The 21,169-nt window shown below is 43.7% G+C and overlaps 1 protein-coding gene across 4 annotated transcripts in view; it reads left to right on the top strand.

The window, feature by feature from the left end:
* The window catches only part of KDM2B (lysine demethylase 2B), a 106,001-nt gene that overhangs the window by 10,969 nt on the left and 73,863 nt on the right, over positions 1 to 21,169 (top strand). For 3 of the 4 annotated variants that reach the window (XM_015643703.2, XM_015643702.2, XM_015643704.1), the window contains exons 5-6: positions 13,441 to 13,619; positions 15,401 to 15,507. In XM_015643703.2, coding sequence (XP_015499189.1) covers positions 13,441 to 13,619; positions 15,401 to 15,507 — 286 coding nt within the window. Of the gene's footprint in view, positions 1 to 13,440; positions 13,620 to 15,400; positions 15,508 to 20,538; positions 20,743 to 21,169 lie in introns of those variants that run through there. The other variant, XM_015643705.3, reaches the window with a different exon arrangement.

Here is a 21,169-nt window from a genome sequence, read left to right as displayed (position 1 = left end):
AACACAGTCTGAAAAATATTGTGTTCAGTGTAAACTTGTTGGGTTTTTAAGTGCTCATCGTCATAGTTTGCTGGTGCTTTCTAAACCTCTTATTTGTTCTCTTTTCTTCTTTGAATCAGAGGAAGCACATTTGTTACAGAACCCTTTAAGGACATGGTGGTGGATTTTTCCAAAGCACATAAATACCATGGGAAGTTAAGAAGCCTTTGGTCACAAACTCTTCTGAAATATTACTTTCTATTTCTAACGTGACTGTTGTACCATCCTCACAGGGGAGTACCTAGAAGTCAGAAGGAAATAACAACAAGCTTTTAAATCTCCCTTTGAAACCACTGGTCTGTGGCAATAATAAGGAGAATTTTAAAGAGATGGGCTTTTCTATTGTTGTTTGTGTTTACTTGAGCTTAGGTGTCTATTTTTTAGCCTTTTGTCAGACTTCCAAAGAAACACTGCCATTGCTGGATGGATTTTTCTGTTTCCCTGGCTTAAAAAATGCAGCAACCAGCTGTAATTTAGTTTGGTGATATTCATGACCTCCTGTTTCTGACACAGATGCCTGATTGTGCATCCATGTGTAATGTGTGTGCATGAAACACTCTGCCCTACAGTAGCTTTACTTTACAGACCCATCCATGGCTATAACCAGACTCCCACCTCCATATGAACCATATCCTGGATGCTCTGTAAAACCTGACCTAATGGATTAATATCAGCAGTTGGAAATGTCTCATCTCTGAAATGGCTGTGAGCCAAGAATACAAATGGAGAAGTGGAAAGGAATTCCTGGCCTGCTCAGGAACTTGAGACAACTCTTGAAAGATATAAAGCTCTGTTGTAATTTAGTAACTCTTAAGCTTTGTAATTTCATTGCATTAGGTAGATTTGATTGCTAATTCTGAAGGGGAGAATGTCACTGTCATCTCTTCATAAGCTGATTTAAAACTTGATTGAGGGTCATTTGCTCTCTTAGAGTGTCCTTAAACATCTGCCACATCTGCACAAAAACTTTGGTGCTTGTCATAGGTGGGCAGAAAAGCAAAAGTGTGTTTTCCCAGATTGTCAGCTCAATTCAGTACATAAGTACCTGCAGGAGAGTTTTATGCCAGATACTCTGCAGAACAAGGGGAATCACTTGCCTGGGGCTGAGCAAGGGGAAAGGTGGCTGCCTTGCTCAGCAAACTGCTGAAAGCCAGGGCTTCCCTGGTCACTGTTTACCCTCTCCAGCCTTTGCCACTCCTGAATTCAAGGACTGAATGCAGTCATTTGTTTTAGTCTTTGATGTTAGAAAACCAAAGCATTCCATTTTGTCATTTGTTTGAATTTTGTCTTTATATTATCCTTCATGGACATCACACAATCTGAAGCTGGCAGCCCTGGATACTTTTGGGAGCTGTGAACCATGTAAGGGAGAGAGAAAGAGGAAGTGCTCATGGATGTGTGTCTCAGTCTATCACTCTGATCTCCTTGATCTTTCTCTGATTACTTCTCTTTATTGAGATTTTTTTAGAGGTTTTCTTGGGTCACCACTTGTTGAATTTAGAGGAGTGTCTGTTTTTCTGTGACTCTGCACTGCCTTTGTCTCCCTGGGTAGGTGTGCAGGCCCTGCACAAGCTCAGTGTCTCTCTCTGAACAGTAGTGGCCAGTCTGGATGTATTTGCTTTAATTTATAATTTTTAGCTGACCTATTTTCAGTTTGCTCACTGCAGGCCCACAGTCTAAGGCTATTAAATCCCAGCTTTTACTCTTGCACCTAAATACAGTAAATAAAAACTAAATGAATGAAAGTGGTGCTGGGTCTGTGATGTGCATCACCTCCTCCCTCTCTGGGCTGGTGTAGCTTTTTGTGCCAGGGTAGGTATTTGTTATGCACCCCCAAAATGGAGCTTGCAATCCCAGCAAGTGGCAAAAGGGGAGATTTCAAACATGCTGAGCATTGTAAGAAAGAAAAGAGACTTTGGGTTATTGTGATCTCTGGGCTGAAGAGGTTAAAGTTGTGACCACAGCGGTCACTTCTGTAGGATCAGCAGCATTGTCCTATGGAATTCACCGTGCCCAGCCAGGCATTGTATCAGTGGGAACAGTGCAAGTACAGGACTTAGACTATTCATGGGGTGGTCTAACAACTGACATCAACTCACTGATTGATTTTATTTAACTAACTCACTATGGGTTTATTTATAGAATTTAAAAAAAAAAATAAGTGTAGGAGCAGCAGAGGATGTGTCATCAGTCATGCAGTTTGCTATTAAAATCTGATGCTGTAGACTGGACTGGGCCCTGGTGCTCATAAGCATAGGAAATGTTTGGTTGCTGTGTTCACAAACTGCATTGAAAGGCTTTGGTGTTTTCATCTTGTATAAAGAATCCAAGAAAAGTTGAAAGCAGCAAAGCTTTTAATTGTGATATAGTTTGTGCATTGAGGTATGGCAGTAAAGAGCAATCATAAACAAGCTCCAGTAACTGTTGCAAAGACCAATCTTCATCTGCCCAAGGAGATGATGCACAAGATGGGACCTAATAAATCATTTCAATATTTAATTCCTGTAATTCTGTCAAATCCCTAAAGACCTGGCAGAGGGCTTTGATCTCAAGACAAAGGGTGAAAGGAAAACCAAGGATCTACATATCCTGTTGCTTTCTTTGGTGGGAGTAGCTGAAGAAATACTTGATTATTGCTGGGATTTGCCTTCTCATTAGAAACACCAAAAGAACAGGAGCTGAGCCAAAAATTTCAGTTGCAAATTGACTGTTTAAAGAAATATGTGTGAAGGTCTCTGCCTCGACTATGAGTTTATAATCGTGGTGTCAGTGGAGCAAGATAATAGAATAAATGACATCATTAAATCCCTGATGGTTTCAAGGGAAAAGTCCTATAAATAGTGGGGGGTGGCACTACAAGTGCAGGTCAGCTTTCCCTTGCACTGCTGGCAAGTTCTGGAGGAGATGCTGTGTGCTGTTACACATCTGCTCATGGTTTATTCACTAAGTGCATCATAGTACACTGAAATGAGGATCTGAGCTTTCATTAACATCAGTGGGTGAAATCAGACCTGTAAAGGAGTATTTCCCTGGCTGTTTAATTGGGTTTTTTTCCCACAGGGGAGAGTCCTAAGCAAGGTTTGTGAAGTTTGGTACAGCAACATTTTCCTCATTGAATGAAATTCTGAAGTATAGTGGTGTAAAAAGTGTGGCCTTGTTTTCCCACATGGGAACCAGGTTGAAAAGTGAAATGATCCACTAAAATCAGAATTTTGGCAATTTCAGTTTCTAGTTTTCCTGTAAACTGTAAATGATGTAGTGAATGTAGCAAGCCATGGCCTCTTTGTACAGGAATTGTGGTGGGGAGGAACAAGTTCCCTAACTAGTTAATGGCAGCAGGCTGATGTAAATAATTTAAATTCATTTGGGACAGAAAGGACTACTGCCCATCAAATGTACCTAACAGCCATAAGCTATGTGAGGCTCTGCATCTTTCATCCAGCCATTTTTGTTCTCTTAAATACATACACTGCTGTAGTCCCAGGAATTCCAGCTAAAATGGGAATATGCATGCCAGGTACTTCACAGAGAGACAAGAACCCCCCTAATCCATGTTTCTGGAAGCAGGTGATATTGAAGAAGGAATAGAAAGAGATATAAACATTGTAGGTAATAATTATTCTGGCTTTATAAAATGTTTTATGTATCTATTAAAAACTGTACACACATTTATAGATGTATACACATACACATGTATAAATTTCATTCAGTACTGAATCAAGAATCATAAGCAGTGTTTCCATGGAAGAGAAAATTGTGGTGCTGGTGGTGACAGCAGGTCAGGTGGGTAAAGGCAGGAGGGAGGGCAGATACCGTGTAAAACGCTCCTTTTCCATTAGCATACATTTCTTGAGGTGTGTCTGCACAATGGTCCCTGAGCTGGCTGTGCAAATGTTCAGCTTTGTGTTAGCAGCTACTCAAAAAAGCTGAAAGCAAATCAGAGAAGTGTCCCTCAGTAGCTGCTTCCTAGTGATTTTTTGGTTCATTCCTCCCGTGTGTTTGCTGCTCCTCTCAAATTGATCTGTTCTGAAAATTGTATCATGGTTGAATCCACATCCAACTACAAAGCAAGTCGAGAGACTCGTAGTGTGGTCTGCGGGCAAGTAGGGGAAATTTTGTCTTAATCAATGTACAGTTCTCCATCCTGTGAAAGAAAATTAGCCGTGTAGATACAAAAGAAGGACAAAGCAGCCACACACTGCAGCTCAGAAAACTTTCCATCATTTCTGCTGAATAGGGACCCAGTGTTGCTTTTTCTATAGAGCAACGCTCCATTTGTTTCAAGGAAGTTGTGAAATTGGAGACTGAGAGGAGTTAGGAGGGAGGCTCATTAGAGAGGCTCTGTTGTAAGGAGCACTTCCCAAAATTAAACTGGCTGCTCAAAGGAAGTGCAAAAGTCTGCCCCCAGACTTGCATCTAAGTCTTGATTAAGATGTATGGTTCTCCCCTGGTGTGGGGATTTGTCCTGTGAATGGGAATGCCACATTGGGAAGAGCAGAAGAGCTGAGTCAGGAGTCATTAACTGCTGTGTCTCTGGGAGTCTTGTGTGGAGGGACAAGGAGGAAGCAGCGAGGTCTGTGCTCTGCTCCTGGGGCTCAAATAATACATTTTTCAAAACACACTGGACCAGGCTGTTCTAGGGGAGAGGAGTCATCACTGATCTCATGGGAGGGGAGGTACTCAGATGAAATATTTCCATTCATTGTAAGATTTCTTCTCTTATTTCTCACGGGGTTTTTGCGCCCTACTGTGTGATCTGTGCCTGGCCTGCTCTCTGGGTTCTGCTTTTTTTCTTTTCATGTAAGTGGGACTGTTGGAATAGTAAGAAAACTGAATTAAAGAAACATCCATAGTTTGGAAGGCTAATGTCTGTGTAGTTTTATACCAACTTGTGAATGTGTTCCTCAGGCTGTGAGAGTTCTGACTGAAGGTACCTCAGTCTCTGGACCCTGCAGGTCACACCCTGAGTTCATCAAGGGACTCAGATCCACAGGAGACCCACATGTCTCTGACAGCTGAGAGGAGCAGGGGACCCAAGAGGACCTTGAAGCAGTAGATAAGGATGGCTCCCTGCAGGAGAAAGCTGAACTTGGATATTCCTCACAAGTGACTGTAAAATAATTACATGTCACTGCTACTCCCATTGATCTGAGGCTACAAACCCAAACCCTGTGTTTTCAGGGAGCTGGGTTACGTACCTGCCTACAAAATTTCCAGGAGGAGAAATGGAGAAAAAAATGTAAAGCAGCTTTCATCAGGGCTCCACTGATTCGTCTCAGATGTTATTCAGAAACATGTGTTTGAGATCCAGTCCATAAAAATAAATTGTTTCCTCTACCATGTTGTTTTGAGGTCGAAGAGAGTTTTAAAAACTCTCACTATTTAAAAAAAATGCTTTGTTTTTAAAGTGAAATTCCAAATTGCTCACAGTCATGCTGTTGGGCCTGTCAACATACTTCATGCTCTAAACTGGGAAATGTGCTAAGTCAGGCCTAAAATCAGCAAATAAATACTATCACTGAAAATGATCATTTCCCAGTGCCTGTAAGCTCAGATGGTCTGTCAACAAAAAGGGTTTATAAGTACTGTTGGTATGAACTGGACAGACTCCTAGCTGCTGCATTTATTTTTAAATTTGAGTACTGCAAAAAGGAAACATCCATAAAATAAAATAAAATAAAATAAAATAAATAAAATAAAATAAAATAAAATAAAATAAAATAAAATAAAATAAATAAAATAAAATAAAATAAAATAAAATAAAATAAAATAAAATAAAATAAAATAAAATAAAATAAAATAAAATAAAATAAAATAAAANATAAAATAAAATAAAATAAAATAAAATATGTATTTCATTGAAATGATTGATTTCAATTCTGTCTAGCAGGTTTTCCTTTCCAAAGTACAGCACTGGAAGTTTATTGGCTCATCCTTTTGTCTTTGTACTTTTTTCTTTCTTTTCCCTTGAGCGACCTCTCCTGTTTTCTCTGTATCCTTCTTTCCTTGAGGAGGCTGCTGTACTGTACAGAACTTGTTTTACTCCCTAATTCCATAGAAGTTTGTGAGAAAGTACAGATCAATCCTTCCAGACTCGAGCAAGTACTCTTAGGAAACTTTCCAAGCGTGAACCAATAGTGAGAGACCAACACACTTGGCTGTAAACAGGACCAGTAGGACTTGACAGGTGAGGTTTCTGTGGTTTCCCAGGGAGTCTATCCCTTCTTTGTGGGACACTAGCAGTCCCATATGTCAATCAGACAGCCTAATGTGATTTCTGACCTTCAACATGTTAGCTCAGGGTTAGGAAAAAAAGATGTGGAGCTGCACTGTGTTCTCTCCTGGGCAGAATTAAAATTAGTAACTAGACAGCAGAGTTTCTGAATGGATTTTTTTTCAAGTGAAGGTTCCATTAGTGATTTTCCTACAGTCTGAGGGCTCTAATTTGTTGACAATTAAAGTGGTTTGTAGCAGCTCCGAAGGAACCCTTTGGGACTTTGGCATCCACCAGTGTTAAGGTGGAGCAGTGCATGAATAAAGTGGAAATCTCTGTCTATTAAAGTGTTGTAGTGCAGACTTTCAGAGGATGTTGCTTCATTTAACATTCACTGGTTTTGTGCCTCTTAAACAGCTCATTGTTTAAGAAGAAAAGCTGCAGTCTGCAATAGCAGGAGGGAGCTGGGGCTGTGGTTGGTGTCACTGTGGGATTTCCCACAGCGCCGGTGCTGGCTGCACATCCTTCCCCTGATGTTTGTGGAACTGTGCTGGAAAGCACAGGCAGCTGACCCTGCTTTAAAAAATTATTTAAGCCTCATCAGTTTCTTGAGTATTGGTGAACAGTTTGTATCATGAAACCAGGACCTAGGGCAGACAGAGGTTAAAACTTACCCAGTATTCATGATAGACTAGAAATAGAAACTTCTCCCTCTAACACCAGTACCAGGCTCTGGTGCCAGACCATCTCTTTGTCATCCAAACTGGCCTCTTGTTTTGCTGCTGCTGCCTGTTATGTGACAAGGGGAAGTGGCTCTGTTCCTTGTGCTCCCTGTTGCATCCAACAATTTGCTTTTTTTGCAATACCAATTAAGCAACTCTAAATTGGCATCCTGCTCATTCTCTTCCTTGTCTCCTCAATTCTGGCATTGCTCTCCATCCCCTCCTGTGTGCTGGCACAGGCTTTCCTCTTTCTCGTAGTGAGGTGGTTCAGGAAGTTGAACTGGCAGAAAACTCACACTGTCTTTCTCCCTTGCAGGAAAGTGGAGGAATAGATATATACATTTATTTTTAATTTTTTTATTTTTTTCTGGTGCTTGTTTAGCTCTCAGCACTAACCAGTGCTGGGCTAAGCTGTGATGGATGTAGTGTTCCACCTCTGTCATAAGTTTCCATTGTGCTCTGTGCATCAGAAGTGCCAGGTGAGTGAGCTTTGAGCCATGATTAAGGTTCCTGTGTAATAAAATAAACAATACAAGGCATTTGATGCTCTCTCATTATGGGTTTGGTTTTTTTTTTTGTCTCCTAGAAGTAAAAATGAAATATTATAACAGTCACTTGCCTATGTTTAGCACATCCACTGACTTGCCATTTTGGAAGTAGAACCAGTTCTATTTTTAGAGCTGAACTTCCTGTTTGAGCTCTCTTTAAGTTTGTCCTTTGCCTAACACAGGCAAACTCTTTAAAAAAATCTTAGTTAAACTGGGACAGTTTTGCTAAAAACAGTCATGTTCAAGTCCAGATATAAACAGCAATAAATCTGCTTTGAATGAACGTTACAACAAAAGTACAACCTCTCAAGAGAATGTATTTCCATGATGTCAGGACGTGAAAGTGAAATTGAAGTGATGTGTTGGCGTGGTCACAGGCGTCTCAAAGCCTTTGTCTACAGGTGGATTTAAAGATAAATTGTCCATGGGGGGAAAATCAAGCAGAACAGCTGTTTTAGAAAAACTCCCCATAGTCACACTATGTTTCTGCAGTAAGAATCCTCTGCTTTAGCTCATCCAGACTAGAAATGAGCTGTCTTATTTTGGAGTGATGCCACCCAAAATCCTAAATATTTTATGGTAGTTATGATGCTTTAGTGTCACAATATACTTCAGTTCAAAATTACCTTCAAGTGTAGCGTCTTTACCTAAAATATATATATTAATACCAGCATGTTTTGGAGGTTTGATATAGTCACAGCTATGTATTTTTTCAGATGTTCTCATAAGTGTAGGTACAAGATGTGTGGGGCTGTTGCCAACCCTTTGCCATCTTAAAATACCCTTTTAGGCCAGAAGGGAGCTGCAGGGTTGCTGGTATAGTGCACATGTTGATTGGTAATGTGAATGTAGTTGGAAGTCTTCTTCCATTTCCTAATTGCAAAGTATGAGGGAAATCAAGTTTTCCTTTTTATGGGCTGATGATGAGGTTTCATAGGGCAGAAAGGTTATAATTTTTACAATTATATTGTTACTGTTAGAGATATTTTATGTTGAGACATTTTAGGAAATAATTAATCGTCTTAAAATAAAACTGTTAGATAAAGAAGACATAAGATCTTCACTGTCCCACTTTTCTTGGACCCTGTATTATTTTTCTTTCTATAATTGTTATTTGTGTGCTCTGTGTTTTCAGCCACCTGGAGTATGCTTACACTACAGGTTAATGCATTGGGATACTATATAAAAAATCAGAATGCTTCTTTTTATAAGGAATATTTTTCACTATCTGAAGCTTCTAAGAATCACGAAAAATTAAGGCTTGGGTAGGTGTAAGGATACTGATTAATTCCATCTAATGCCACTAAAGCACACGATTTGCCTGAGCCCCGCTGATGAGGGCTGAAGATGTTCCACAGGCTGTTCCTGGCCATGCTCTGCACACCTTTTGTTGTGTGCAAACAGCTCCTCCCGCGGGTTATCACAACTCTCCACTTCTCCAGCAAATGCTGGAGCTGCAGAGGGCCCGGAGGGGAAGGTTCGTGTCAGGAACAGCAGTTTTACCCCTCGGTGAGGAGGAGATGCTGTGAGAGGGATCCTGCACTGCCGCACCGGCCCCGGGGCCACAGCCGAGGAGCGGGGGGGAAGGCAGAGAGAGAGCCCCGCACAGGGGATGCCCTGGGATTCGCGTTTCCTGGGGAAGGTGATGGCCGGGAGGTCTGGGGAGAGCCTTGTGCGAGTCCGAGTTCCTTTCCCTTTGTTCTTCTGTGCCCTCTGGTGGCACTGGCAGCGATGGGATCGGGACGCGGCTCTTCATTTGTTCGTGCCCTCTCTCTGAAATGCAAGGAATGTCGGGAATAGCTCCACTTGAGCAAGGACTTTCTGCTCGGATTCACATCCCTCCCAGTTAGCAGGGATATCATAATAGTCTCCCGTGGGCAGCAGAAGAATACGTGCTTCCAGCTCCGGGAGCTCCGGGGGGATTAACCGGGATGCGAGTCAAAGCTTCAGTCTTTAGGTACAATTAACCCGCTGGCGAGGCTGGCAGATTTCCTGAGGCTCTGCCAAAAATCCCGCTTTACAAACCAAGGATTTTTTTCCTCATAAGAGCCATAAAGATTAGGCAGGACCAGTGGGCTGGTCCCTCGGCACTGGAGGTTGGTTTCTGGTTGTCAACCAGAATATTTTGTATTGTACCTTCAGCACAGATCTCAATTCAGCCACAGAGGGTTAAAATAATTCCCCAAGGTAGCTTTATCCTCTTAATGGACAGGCTCAATAATCATTCTTACAGAAAGGACATTTCCTCTTTCCTCTACTGTGGGGGAGTTGCACCTTTTCCTGCTGGTGCTGTTCTGGAGGAGAAGAGACCACAGCCTAGAAAGCTCTGGTATCATTTGCAGCTCTGATTCACACCTCCTGTGCATTTCTCATACTCTGCTGTGTGGTTCATGTTTGCCTTGCTTCCACTGCTCCAAATATCCATGCTAAATCCACATCATGGAAAAGGATGGGCCATGCTGAAGGCTGGAATCTGGCAGCTTGGATAACCTGAAGCTCAGGACAGGGGAAGGCAGTGCTTCACTTGTTAGAAATAAAAAATGCAGCTGCTGGACAACAGAGGAGATTATTATAGTCCCAGCATTTCCCATTCCCTGTTCCCTCTCTGGAAAATTGTTATAATATTCTATACCTGAAAGGAAGTGTGGGTGATCTCTGCAGGGGAGATCAACAAGAGCTTTGCTGAATGACTTCAGAGCTGGAGCCCATCATTCCTGAAGTGTTTGGGGTGGGCTTGGTGAGCTGTGATTTGGGAAATCATTTGCTGGTGCAGGGAAGGTGCCTGTGTAGCCTGCATTCCTGGAGGGCAGTTCTCTCTCTGACAAGGGGACAAGGTTTCCTTCCTTGGTTGCTCTTGTTTTAAGAAGCCCAGAACAGAAAAGACCAACTCTCTGTACCAAACCAACTTGTCTAGGGTGGGTAATGGGAGGCAGGGACCCCACACAAGGAATTTTTCCTTCAGATGTTCATTTCTATTTGAAAAAATATATGTTACAGCATATAGAAATGTTGTACAATTCAATCTATTAGAATCTTTACAGTGTCATGGTCATTAGGCCTCTAAATAAACGAAACTGATATTATATATGCTACTGTCCCCTTAATTTTAATGAGGATTTTTTACTAATACATGGGCTGGAGTAACTTGATATGTTTTTAAGGTTTTAAGTAAAGCACAGTTCTTCTGTAGCTCATCCTGATGGATGTTTTTTCCAACTTACATCCCTGCAATTGATTCTTCTCCCTCCTTCTTGATGTTGTCTGCTCCCCTTGTCAGAGATGGCACTAGCTTGTTTCTTAGTTACTGTCTTTGTGATCCTTTGGGGATTTACTTGTGCTCCATAAGCAAGCAGCAGGAGAGGAAGATGTTTCTTTAGGCTGTAAAATCCCCCAGCATCACCACTCTGCCTCTGAGTCACATCTGCTGCCAGAGATGAAGCAGTGCCTCTTAATCCCACATTGCCCAGTCCAGAGTTCTATTGGAAAAACATCCAGGGAAGTCAAGGGTGAAGTGGTGCACAGTGCAATTCCCCTGTCAGCAGTAAGAGACTTTGCCAGGACTCCAGGTGTCTGTTAATCCGTGTCCAGTGGATGATGAGCTGAAGTGAGGGACAGATGGGAAGGAGGGCGAGAGGCTGCCAGGGTCACTGAGATCCTGATGGGACCTGCTGGGCTGCCCCAGACTGGGGTCCCTTCTTTGAGAACATAGTGACAGTGTGGTAAGGGGATGCCTAGGAATTGGTTAATGGAAATGGATCAAGGTAAAATGTGTGTGGAGCTGCTCAGAAATCCAGCCTGACCTGAGATCTCTCAGCCTGCCATCACTTTTTGGAGCCTCTGTGTGCTTCATTCCCTTGTTCTTTACTCTCCTAGATGATATTTCTTCACCTTGTACTAGGAACAGGAGATAGAAGAAAGAGCTGAATCTTTTCAGGACAGAAGAGATAAAGCTGGCGGTGAGCCAGAGCTGCTGTGCAGTGGGCAGTGAACACCAGGATGTGAACCTGTAATTATACATCTCAAATTCTGTGAGCAGTACTCCAAGAATCATTATGTATGGGCTTGTTTGACAGTACTGTGGCTTAAGAGAAAAACATCCCCTCAAATTACTCTTTAATTTGGAAGTCAAGAGATTATCAATTCAAATCTTAAGCTCTTCTGCCTGTAATTGATAATCGTGTTCATTTAACAATCCTGCTATTGAACTGCTCCTCATATTCTTAATTCATCAGGTAACTGCTGATTTTTCTTTTGGAAAGGATAATTGAGAGGCTCTACAAGGTTGCTTCCAGCAAAGCTGAGATCAAACCTAGACTTAAAATATGGCAGATCCCAGGCTCAGCCACGCAGCCCTTCAAATACAATTTTTCAGCATCTGTGTCCTTAACCCTTCTGGGCTGTAGCCATAGCTTTGATCCCAGGCTCTGGAAGCAGAGATCAGGATGTCTTTCATTAGGGGCCTGTTTAACAGGACTCCACCCCAGCTGCTAACCTGTGGAATTGAAAAAAGACCATTCCTCTAGATAGTAAAGCTTCCAGTTAAAAAAACCCACAACAAAACCCTCCAACCCATAACTAGATTTTATGTGTGTTGTTTCAAACACGCAGATGCCAAATTTAAGGACTCTCGTGCTTTTTCACACATAACTAAACTCGCCCCATCCTGCCTCAAGGTGGCAACGCTCCAGAGAGTCCCAAACCCAGCTCAAGGACGGGCTCCTGTTCCCTGGCCTTGGAACGAGGAGTTTGACTGACAGGCTGGTGGGGCTATTCCAGATTTACACTATATAAATTTTTCTTTTTGATTTCAAAGCTTTATGGTCTTGAGTTCCTTTGCAGAATCATTATCACATCTGTCACTGTCATTGCTATCAGGGGCTAAGAATGTTTGTAATGGAGAGCAGCAATCCAAGCTATCACTCTTGCTGAAATACTGCTCCCAAGCACACGATAGGCCAGGTGCTGTAATTATTAATAATTCCCTCTATGGTGCATATCAGCCCTACATTTTGTATTAATGCAATTTATTCTGAATTATTTCTTCGGCGGTGAAAATTGTTTTGGAGAGATTTTTTGGATGTGTTGTGGGTTTGTTTGCTGGAATCCTCTCCTGGAAATGAGGCATGTCTCTCATGGGCTCCTGTTCACTCTCACACAAATGAACTGCTAATTAGGATGATGAAATTGCTGGGAGAGGTGAAACCTTCCAGTTGGCCGAAGAGAAGATTGTGGATTAATCTGTGTAAAGCTGAAGGCTCGACTAAAACTGCTGCTCAACATTCTGGTGCTAATGAGACTTGTATGTCTGCCACTCCAGGAGCTGAAAGTATGGCCTGTAGATTTTGTGGAGACATCCAAACTGGGAGCTCACTCCTCTATGGCATTTAGTGCTTTCATCCCCACTGGTGATGACTGGAATTGGGAATGTTCAGCAGTTTGCAGTACCCAGTGATGCAAGGCAGTTTTGCTCTTTGTGGATAGTTTTTGTACATGAGTAAAAGCATCTTGAGAGACATATGGATGTTTAGAAAATTGCAGTATGATTTGGAGAGCAATTTGTCTTGCCTGCCCCCTGCTACCATATTGTATCACTTCTTCATAGTTTTTAATGTACTTCTGCTTGCATCAATTCACATAAAGGAGGAAACTGCTCTCTCCATCTTTGTGAAGCACCAGGTGACCTGCTCAGTGTCATATTGGGCAAAAACTCCAATTCCAAGTTAGTTCCTTGCTCGTTGTTTGAGCTTCTTAGGAGCCATGGAGAGGCTGGTACTGGTCTCATCCTCTTTTCCTGCAGTTTCCCTGTGCTCACTGAGAACTGATATACAAATATAGATATATGAAATAATATATATACATATATGTATATATACATAAAGGCAAGACAGATGTTTTGAGACTACTGCTGTGTTTGCAGGAAGCCGCCGGATCGTGGATGTGATGGATGTGAACACACAGAGAGGAGTGGAGATGAGCATGTCTCAGTTTGTGAGATACTATGAAACCCCAGAGGCCCAGCGGGAGAAGCTCTACAACGTCATCAGCCTGGAGTTCAGTCACACCAAGCTGGAGAACATTGTCAAGCGCCCCAACGTGGTAAGGGATCCCGTGGTGATGGGCTTTATTTCAGCTTCTTCCCAGAAAGAAATCTGGGAGTTTAAGCAAGGTGGTGGGAAGTGTCCGGAACTCCTGCTCGTTTAGTGTCAGGATCTCATTTTTAGCCAAGTAGAAAGCTGGTGTCCTTGACAGTGGAACTTCATTTACAGGAATTAGGTACCTGATGAGCTGTTAATCATGCAATTTGCACTGATACACAGTTCCTCTCAAGGTATTTAGGGGAAACTTCATCCAAAATTAAATACCTATCTGGTGTTTTTCCTCCTCTAAGGAAGCTTAAACTATCAGGAAGCTTGGATTCATTATATATGAACACTCCTCTTACCTAAAAAAATGTTCAGGGGGTTCCAAAGCAAAAAAAGTTGGAAATACAAATGTTAAATATAGAAATGTTTACATAATTAAATCAGCATAATCACTGCTATGTCAGAATTGGCAGTAGTGGAAGGGGGTAGATTTGTACATACTTTTTAAAGGTAGAGGCCTTTTGTGATTTTATTCCCGGTGGAGTCACTAGCATGAAACTGACCTTATTAGTAAAGATGATTTCATTTATCTCTGAAATGTAGCCACGTCTGCTGTGCTAGCATGTAGCTGGACGTAAAACTACAGATGTGTTGCTTTCTGACACTTTTCGCCTGATTTCTAAGTCCTTTTCTAGTTCCAGCAGCAGTTTTTTTCTGCTGGGGACATCTTTTACCCAAGAAGACAACATAAACACCACACTTCAGCCTGAATGGTCACAAATAAATGACAGCTTTAATTGCTGATTTGTAGAAGTAATTCTTAACTAGACTTCTTTGTTCTTTTACACACAGATTACAAATCGAATATTAAACACATATTTAGAAGTGCATTCAGATTTTTGCTGTCATTCAGACACTTAGCGGGCAATTTGAAGGTGCTCTGGGGAGTTCCTTGTGTTCAATTGATTCCGGTTTTCCTAAACACATTGTGCTCAGCGAGCTTTTAAAACATCTGTGCAAATTTCCTGGGTGCTTAGAGATGAAATACGCAGTTAGGTACCTGTTATCACGTGAAAATGGTTATTTCATAGCTGTTTAAAATGACCTGAGTGCACAGTTGTTTGTAAAACCAGGAATATTTAGATCTCACTGAAAGAGAGATTTGCATTCCCATGGGAGTAGAAGAGAGGGTGTTGTGGAAGTCCAGTACTCAAAGTCAGCTCCCATATATTTGTGTAAGATGTTCCCTTGAATCCTGCAGAAATTTTAGCCCATGTAAGGCAGAAATATCTGATTTAGGTTCCCTGTTGTGCAACTCTAGGTTGCAATATCAGAATGTGACAATTTCAGAATCAGAGCAGTAAGCAAGTTTTGTTTTCAAATACAGTTGTGATATTAATGGAATAAGTCCTATTTCCTCTTTGAAATGGAAGACATTAGCATCCTATAATCCCTTTTATGTTTGCATTTTGATGTTCATAAATGCAATTTCTAGGCTGTTGGCTACAAAAATGCCACAGATAGTACAAGAGAAGGTGCTCACAGGTACCCATGAGACAGAATTTGCACTCAGGTAAATTGACAGTAAAATTCTCCTTCCCCTGTGTTTTAAAGGGCTGAGTTGTGGTGATGAAAAGCTGCATCTTAACAAGTTGGGTGCATGGGACTTTTGCTGAACAGCAAGGTTCTCCCTATCTGTGAACATCTGCTGCTGTCACTAGAGGAGTTTTAGACAACAATAACATGTCCTACCATGTGTTCAGGAGCTAACAGTTGATTTTGGTGACATTTCAGGTGGACTTAGTCGACTGGGTGGATAATATGTGGCCACAGCACTTGAAGGAGAGACAGACAGATGCTACCAATGCTATTTCAGAGATGAAATACCCCAAAGTAAAAAAGTAAGTCTTTAAAAATCTCTGCTCTTGACTGCCTTAAATCATTTTAACTTTGCTGAATACAGTCTTCAGATTAGTCTCTTTGGAAAGTGCATTTTTATTTTTCAGTTTTGAGCAACTGTTTTGAAAGTGGCAGCCTGACCTTAAGCAGTAAATTCTCTGAAAGTGCTGCCCAAAGAAATCACATCACACAGATATGTCACACACTATAGTCAGAGTCCTGCTGTAGGCTGGGCTCAGATCCTGAGGAGCTTCTAAACTGCTAATGACAGACATTAGAAGCTGAGAAATGTTTTGTGAAATGAGCTTGAAGTCCATTTCTAATAGGTGTGTGTGACTTCCTAGAAACTCTGTCACTGCCCTTCCTGCCAATTTGCTTTTCTATTCACTTTTTCAAGAGCAAGGTCAAAGATTGGACTGATTATCGAGGCTCAGGACCTGCTCAGAGCAGGTTTGAGACTGAACACAAGAGCAGTTTGTCCTGGTTCTCCCTATCTCAGCTCTAGGTTTTGGGCAAGCATAGGCTCACCTTGCTTTTTCTTCTGCTTTAATGTCTTCCTGGAAACTTTTTATGTGGTGATTGGAAAAAGGAACTATTTGGGAGCCTCAAAATGTGCACTGCTAGTTTCATGGGAATGAGTACAGCTGAGATAGGGTTCCTTTAGTGATGTAATGACCTGTATGGCTGATGAACACCAGGTAATCCTGGAAGCCCTTCACTGCTGTTTGTTTTATTGGCCAGACCAAATGCTGGCAGCATCCCAGGCTCTGCTGTTAAACTGACCTCTGGTGTTCTGCAAACCACCCAGAACTCCTTCCAAACTGTAAAATAGATTGGTACTAACAGATACAAAGGAGTGTGCAGTCAGGAAGTGATATGTAGCATTTACTCTTGTTCTGTAAAAATAAACATTTTGGAAGGTAAAGATCTCCAAAAAAGAGAGACTCTGTGGCAGGAATTGTGGATTATGCTCAGCACGACTGATTTCAGTGGAAGTTAAAGATACTCCTACATTTTGAAAAGATCAAACTGCTCATTAGGGTAACTGGATGTGGATTGGAGTGCCCCATGTATTTGGAAATGTCCTAAGTGACTTGTCTGAGGTCACACAAACCAGCAGCAGAGCAGCATTTGCTTCCCAAGTGGTTAGTCAGCGAAATAACATTATTTATAATTTGCCAGAGCTAAGAAACTGAATCATGATTCAGGGTCTAAGGATTCATGGGTGGTACAAGGTAAGAAGTAAAGGAAACTATTCCTTTCCTAGAGCAGGCACACTCCAGATGCTGAAAAAGATGTAGCAAGCACACAGAGCAAGGCAGAGATGGTTTGAAGGATAAGGTAGCAACATGACTAACAGAATTTAGCAGAAAAAGCAGAGTATATGCTTGCAGTTCACTACTTGCATCATGAAATGCCAGATGGTAGGTTTCAAAGGGATTTTAGAGACGTACCAATTCAACAGATTTTGACATGGAGTTTTTCCCATTTGTGGAGGGTGGCCTGGTAGAAAGGCAGGAGATGCCTGATGAAGAAGCAGACAGGGAGTCGTGGAGGTTGCTGTCACTGGCAAAGGGAAGGTGGAGGGTGACAGCTTGATAAACTAGTAGATGTGATAGGTACAGGGAAGCTAAACACTGAAAGACTGTGAATGCTTGAAATGTGACAATAGAGTTTGATGTTGGGAAAAGGAGTTACCAGGCGTGAGTGTTAAAGGCGAGGGTGATGCAGCTGGAGTGATGAGGATGTTGCTACTGAGTGTCATCTCACAGAAAGACTAGAGAAGGATGATTTACAGCACTGTTGGCACAAACCCCTCATCAGTCTGAAGAAGCCACAAAGATAAAACCAGTAACAAACAGTGACAGTATGTGAGCACAAGAGGAGCTGTATCAGATCAGGATGAAGATCTGTGGCTCTCAGTAACCTGTCTGCTGTTGGGTGCTGGCATTGATGCCCTGGCAGGAGTGTAAGAATGGTGTGAGTGTAAAATGGTGCCACTCCTAAAAATTACCTTCTGAACTTTGACTGTCTGCAGTCCAAGCAGGGTCTGTCCTGAGGTAGAAGTGGATTCTGTGTGCTCAGTGACTCTCAAAGAGATTGCTCTTCCATGAACTCATCTGGTTTAAAGATGAACTTCTCAAGAGATTGGTTTTCTCCATCTTTGGGAATTCAACTTGACCCTTTCCTGTAGAGATACTGGTCCCAGCTATTGCTGTGAGCATCCAGAGGGTTTGAGCCCTTAACATGGGATCATATTAAGTTGTGGAGGCAAAAGTCAGTGCTGTCATTTGCTTCACACTCCCCATTCTTCTATGTGAATCATCCATATTCATATGCTTTATTAATGACTGTTGTTGCTCAGAAATGGGATCGATTCATTCCATTCTTGTTCTGAGCATTCCCATAATTCTGAGAGTTTGCAGTATGCCATCCCCACCATTAACGTGTTCCCTACAAACAAAAAGCACTCCAGCGAGAGCGCTGCAGTTTCACAGACACAGATGGCATTACCAGACACAAATGTCTGTCTTGGCTCCTGCACGTCGAGTTCCGTGCTGGGAGTGAAGTTAGAGAACGCTCCATCTGCTGCTTCGGTTACCAGGAGCACCGCGTGCGCTGGAGACCACCCTGCCTCGCACTTGGACTTGCACCATTAACTTCTTAAAAAAAAATCTGGGTAATGAAGTTATTTTTCTGTCTGTAGGTAAATGGCTGCTTACCTCACAGGAGCCTTAGAGGACTGAATTAAGTGGGGCAATAGCTTGTGTCCCCTCTTTCACATCCCAGGATGAAAGTTCCTGAGGAAAGTCCCACAGACATGGGATCCCGGATGAGAGTGGGAAGATGCTGTGTAACCGAGAGCCAGCAGAAAAAGGCAATAATCTTTTAACATCAGCTTTTAGGGGCAGAAGCTTGTTATTATCACCATAACCATTTTCAGGTAGCTCAAAACAAGCTCAGATTTTTCTGTTTAAATTCAGCCAGAACTGAAGCAATCTGGATACAGCTGAGTCAATAACAACAACAAAAAAAGTACTAATTTGATTTTTCATTTATCAAAAGAGATAGCCCTGCTGAAATTATCATCCTCTTTATCAGCTTTTGTGTTTGTAGCCTTGGAAGATTATTTGCAATGCAGTGGCAATGAATAGCTACTGTTGAGGACATGAAACAGTAACAGGAATTTCTGAGAACTTGGTAATGTTTGTGCTGTGGAACAAATGAAAACTAAAGCTTTAGTCACAGCAACATCCTTTTTACCTTCAAAATTCTTCCTGTTACTTGAAATATCTCAGCACTGCTGTGATAGGTCTCTATAATGATGCTGGCCTTCAGTTAAGGATGGGGTATGTTGTGTGAAACATCTACCTGTTCACAAAAGAATGCAGCTCTGTTAGCATGTCCTCAGCCCTATTCTCCCTCTCCCAGGCTGTTGTTCAGCCATCCATTCCTTTCTATTCATTCCTTTACTAAGTAGGGATGGATTTAAACAGATGCTAAAATGCTCTGCTGAGCTGTGGTCTAATTAGAAGCTGAGGGTGCCTCTGGAGACAGGGAATCGAGGGAGCTCGCAGCTCCCACAAGACAACCTGGCCCTGGCTCATGCATGTGAGACTTGTCTGCACTTTGTATGCCATTTGAGGATTGCTTTTGATACAAAACCTCTATAAGTACAATTCAGTAAAAAAAATTAGACCAATACGTGTGAGCTCTCGTTAAGACTTTTCAAGCTAGCAAAGTAAGTAAAATTTGATGTCTTCAGATCGGTGCATGAGTCTCAAGTACTCCTTTGGGTAGAACTCGGAGGACTTGCAGCATCACACATGTAACTCAAATAACCACCAGTGTTTACAACAGTTTGTGGTGGCCCTGGAGCTGAACAGCCTTGTCACAGGATGAAGAAACGAGTTGTGCTCTCACAGACACCAAACTGCTGTTCCAGGGGCAGACAGGCGCGGCTCGCAGAGAGCTGGCAGCTTGCTTCAGTTCATTGTGCTGCTGGGAACCTCCTCAGGTCACCGGGGGTCCCTGTGCGGTTCCCGCTCGTGGCAGCGGCGCTCTCGGGTGTGAGCCGGGCAGGACCGGCCGAGGGTGCGACGGGGGAAGTGTCGCTCGCTTTGGTGCCAGTGTGGTCTCGAAGCGTGATTTGCAGGCACTTCACAAACTCTCCGGTGCATGGCAGAAAACTGGCTTCTCTTATCTGGGCTGTTGTTTCTGTGTGTGACCGACTCGGACCGTAACCCCCTCAGGGCAGCAGCCGGGCCTTTCATGTGCGTTTGAAGTGCACGGCGTGTGGTGACCACGGTGTGTGACGATTTTGTTCGTTCCCTCAGGCTGGGAGCGCTCGGTACCGCTCCACAGGAGGGGGACGGAGAGAAGGTTGGTCCCAGCAGGGCACGGGCACAGGCACAGGGCCCGCTCCGGCCGGCTTTGAGCGGCCCTCCACGGACAGGGCTGGCTCGATGCTGGGGGGCCCTGCCGAGCGCGGGGAGCCGGGGTTCATCATCCCTAACGGGGGAGCCGGGGCTCATCCTTGAGGAAAGCCGGGTTCATTCCCCGCAGGAGCAGCCAGGATCACCCCTGGGGAGGCCGGGGCCCTTCGTGAGGAGATGCTGGGGCTCATCCCCGCGGGGCAGCCGGGCCCTCCCCTCAGCGGCGGGGCCGGTCGCTGCCCGGTGAGGCGAGGGTGGGGGCGGCAGCCAGGCCGGTGCCTCCCGGGTGACAATGGTTTCTTTTGTCTTGCGGCGCAATTTGTGGCTTCCAGTTGCAGGGCCCCAGTGTGGGAGCGCTGTCGGTGCGGGCCGAGGCGCCCCGAGGTCGCCTTTGTTCGTGCAGCCTCCCGGCAGCCCCGCTCGCAGGCCCGGCAGAAGGGCCCCCGCGGTGCCGGGATGCTGCCGGGGGCCGCTCTCCCCGACACCCGGAGCGTCGCTCCCGGCCGGGGATGGGGAGCGAGGCCCGCGCCTTTCCCCGCGCTGGCACTTGCAGTTGGCTCATGGGTCTGTGGTATTCGGTTTCAGGCTCAGGGATTTCAACCAGCCGGCGCTGCTCCTGGGAGGAAGGAAGAGCGAGCTATACTTTTCTCATTGGCCCGAACAAAAAACAGAAGCCTCTGCTGGGGTTTGGGAGTGGTTTATGGGCTGAGCTCAGTGGCAGGGGAGCCCTCGCAATGCCAGAGGGAATAGAGCCGTATGGTGCGCGGTGCCTATTGCGGGAGAGAAGGAGCTGAGCTCAGGGTAATGCTGCTGCCTGTGCGTCCGCTCGCGTCTCCCCGGGCCCATGTGCATGAACGCTGCCTCTGCCTGCCCTGCCCGGCGCTGCCTTCGCATCCCGGCGCGGCTCTCGCTGTCTTTGTTTCTCTGTTTGCTTGCGGGTTTGTAGCGATGCGTGGCGAGTGCATTGTGGGTTTGCCTGGGAGTGTGGGCTCTGCGCTGGTTTATGGAGCGGTGTCTGTGTTGTTCCTGTGTTCCCAGCTCGCTGTGTTTGCTTAGTGGTTTAGCTTCATTTTTATCATCTCCCTCTCTTTTTTTTTTTTTTTGGATCTCTGTGTTTGTTCTTCCTCGTGAGTTTGCAGGTTACTCCATATTTCTTCGCATCATTTCTCTAACAAATTTCCCCAGATGTTTGTTTTGTTTTGTGGGGTTTTTGTTTTTCTTTTTTTTT

Source organism: Parus major, chromosome 15 (assembly GCF_001522545.3).
Source record: "Parus major isolate Abel chromosome 15, Parus_major1.1, whole genome shotgun sequence".
In the NCBI taxonomy this organism is placed as follows: Eukaryota; Metazoa; Chordata; class Aves; order Passeriformes; family Paridae; genus Parus; species Parus major.
This window is presented reverse-complemented; position numbering and strand designations above follow the sequence as displayed.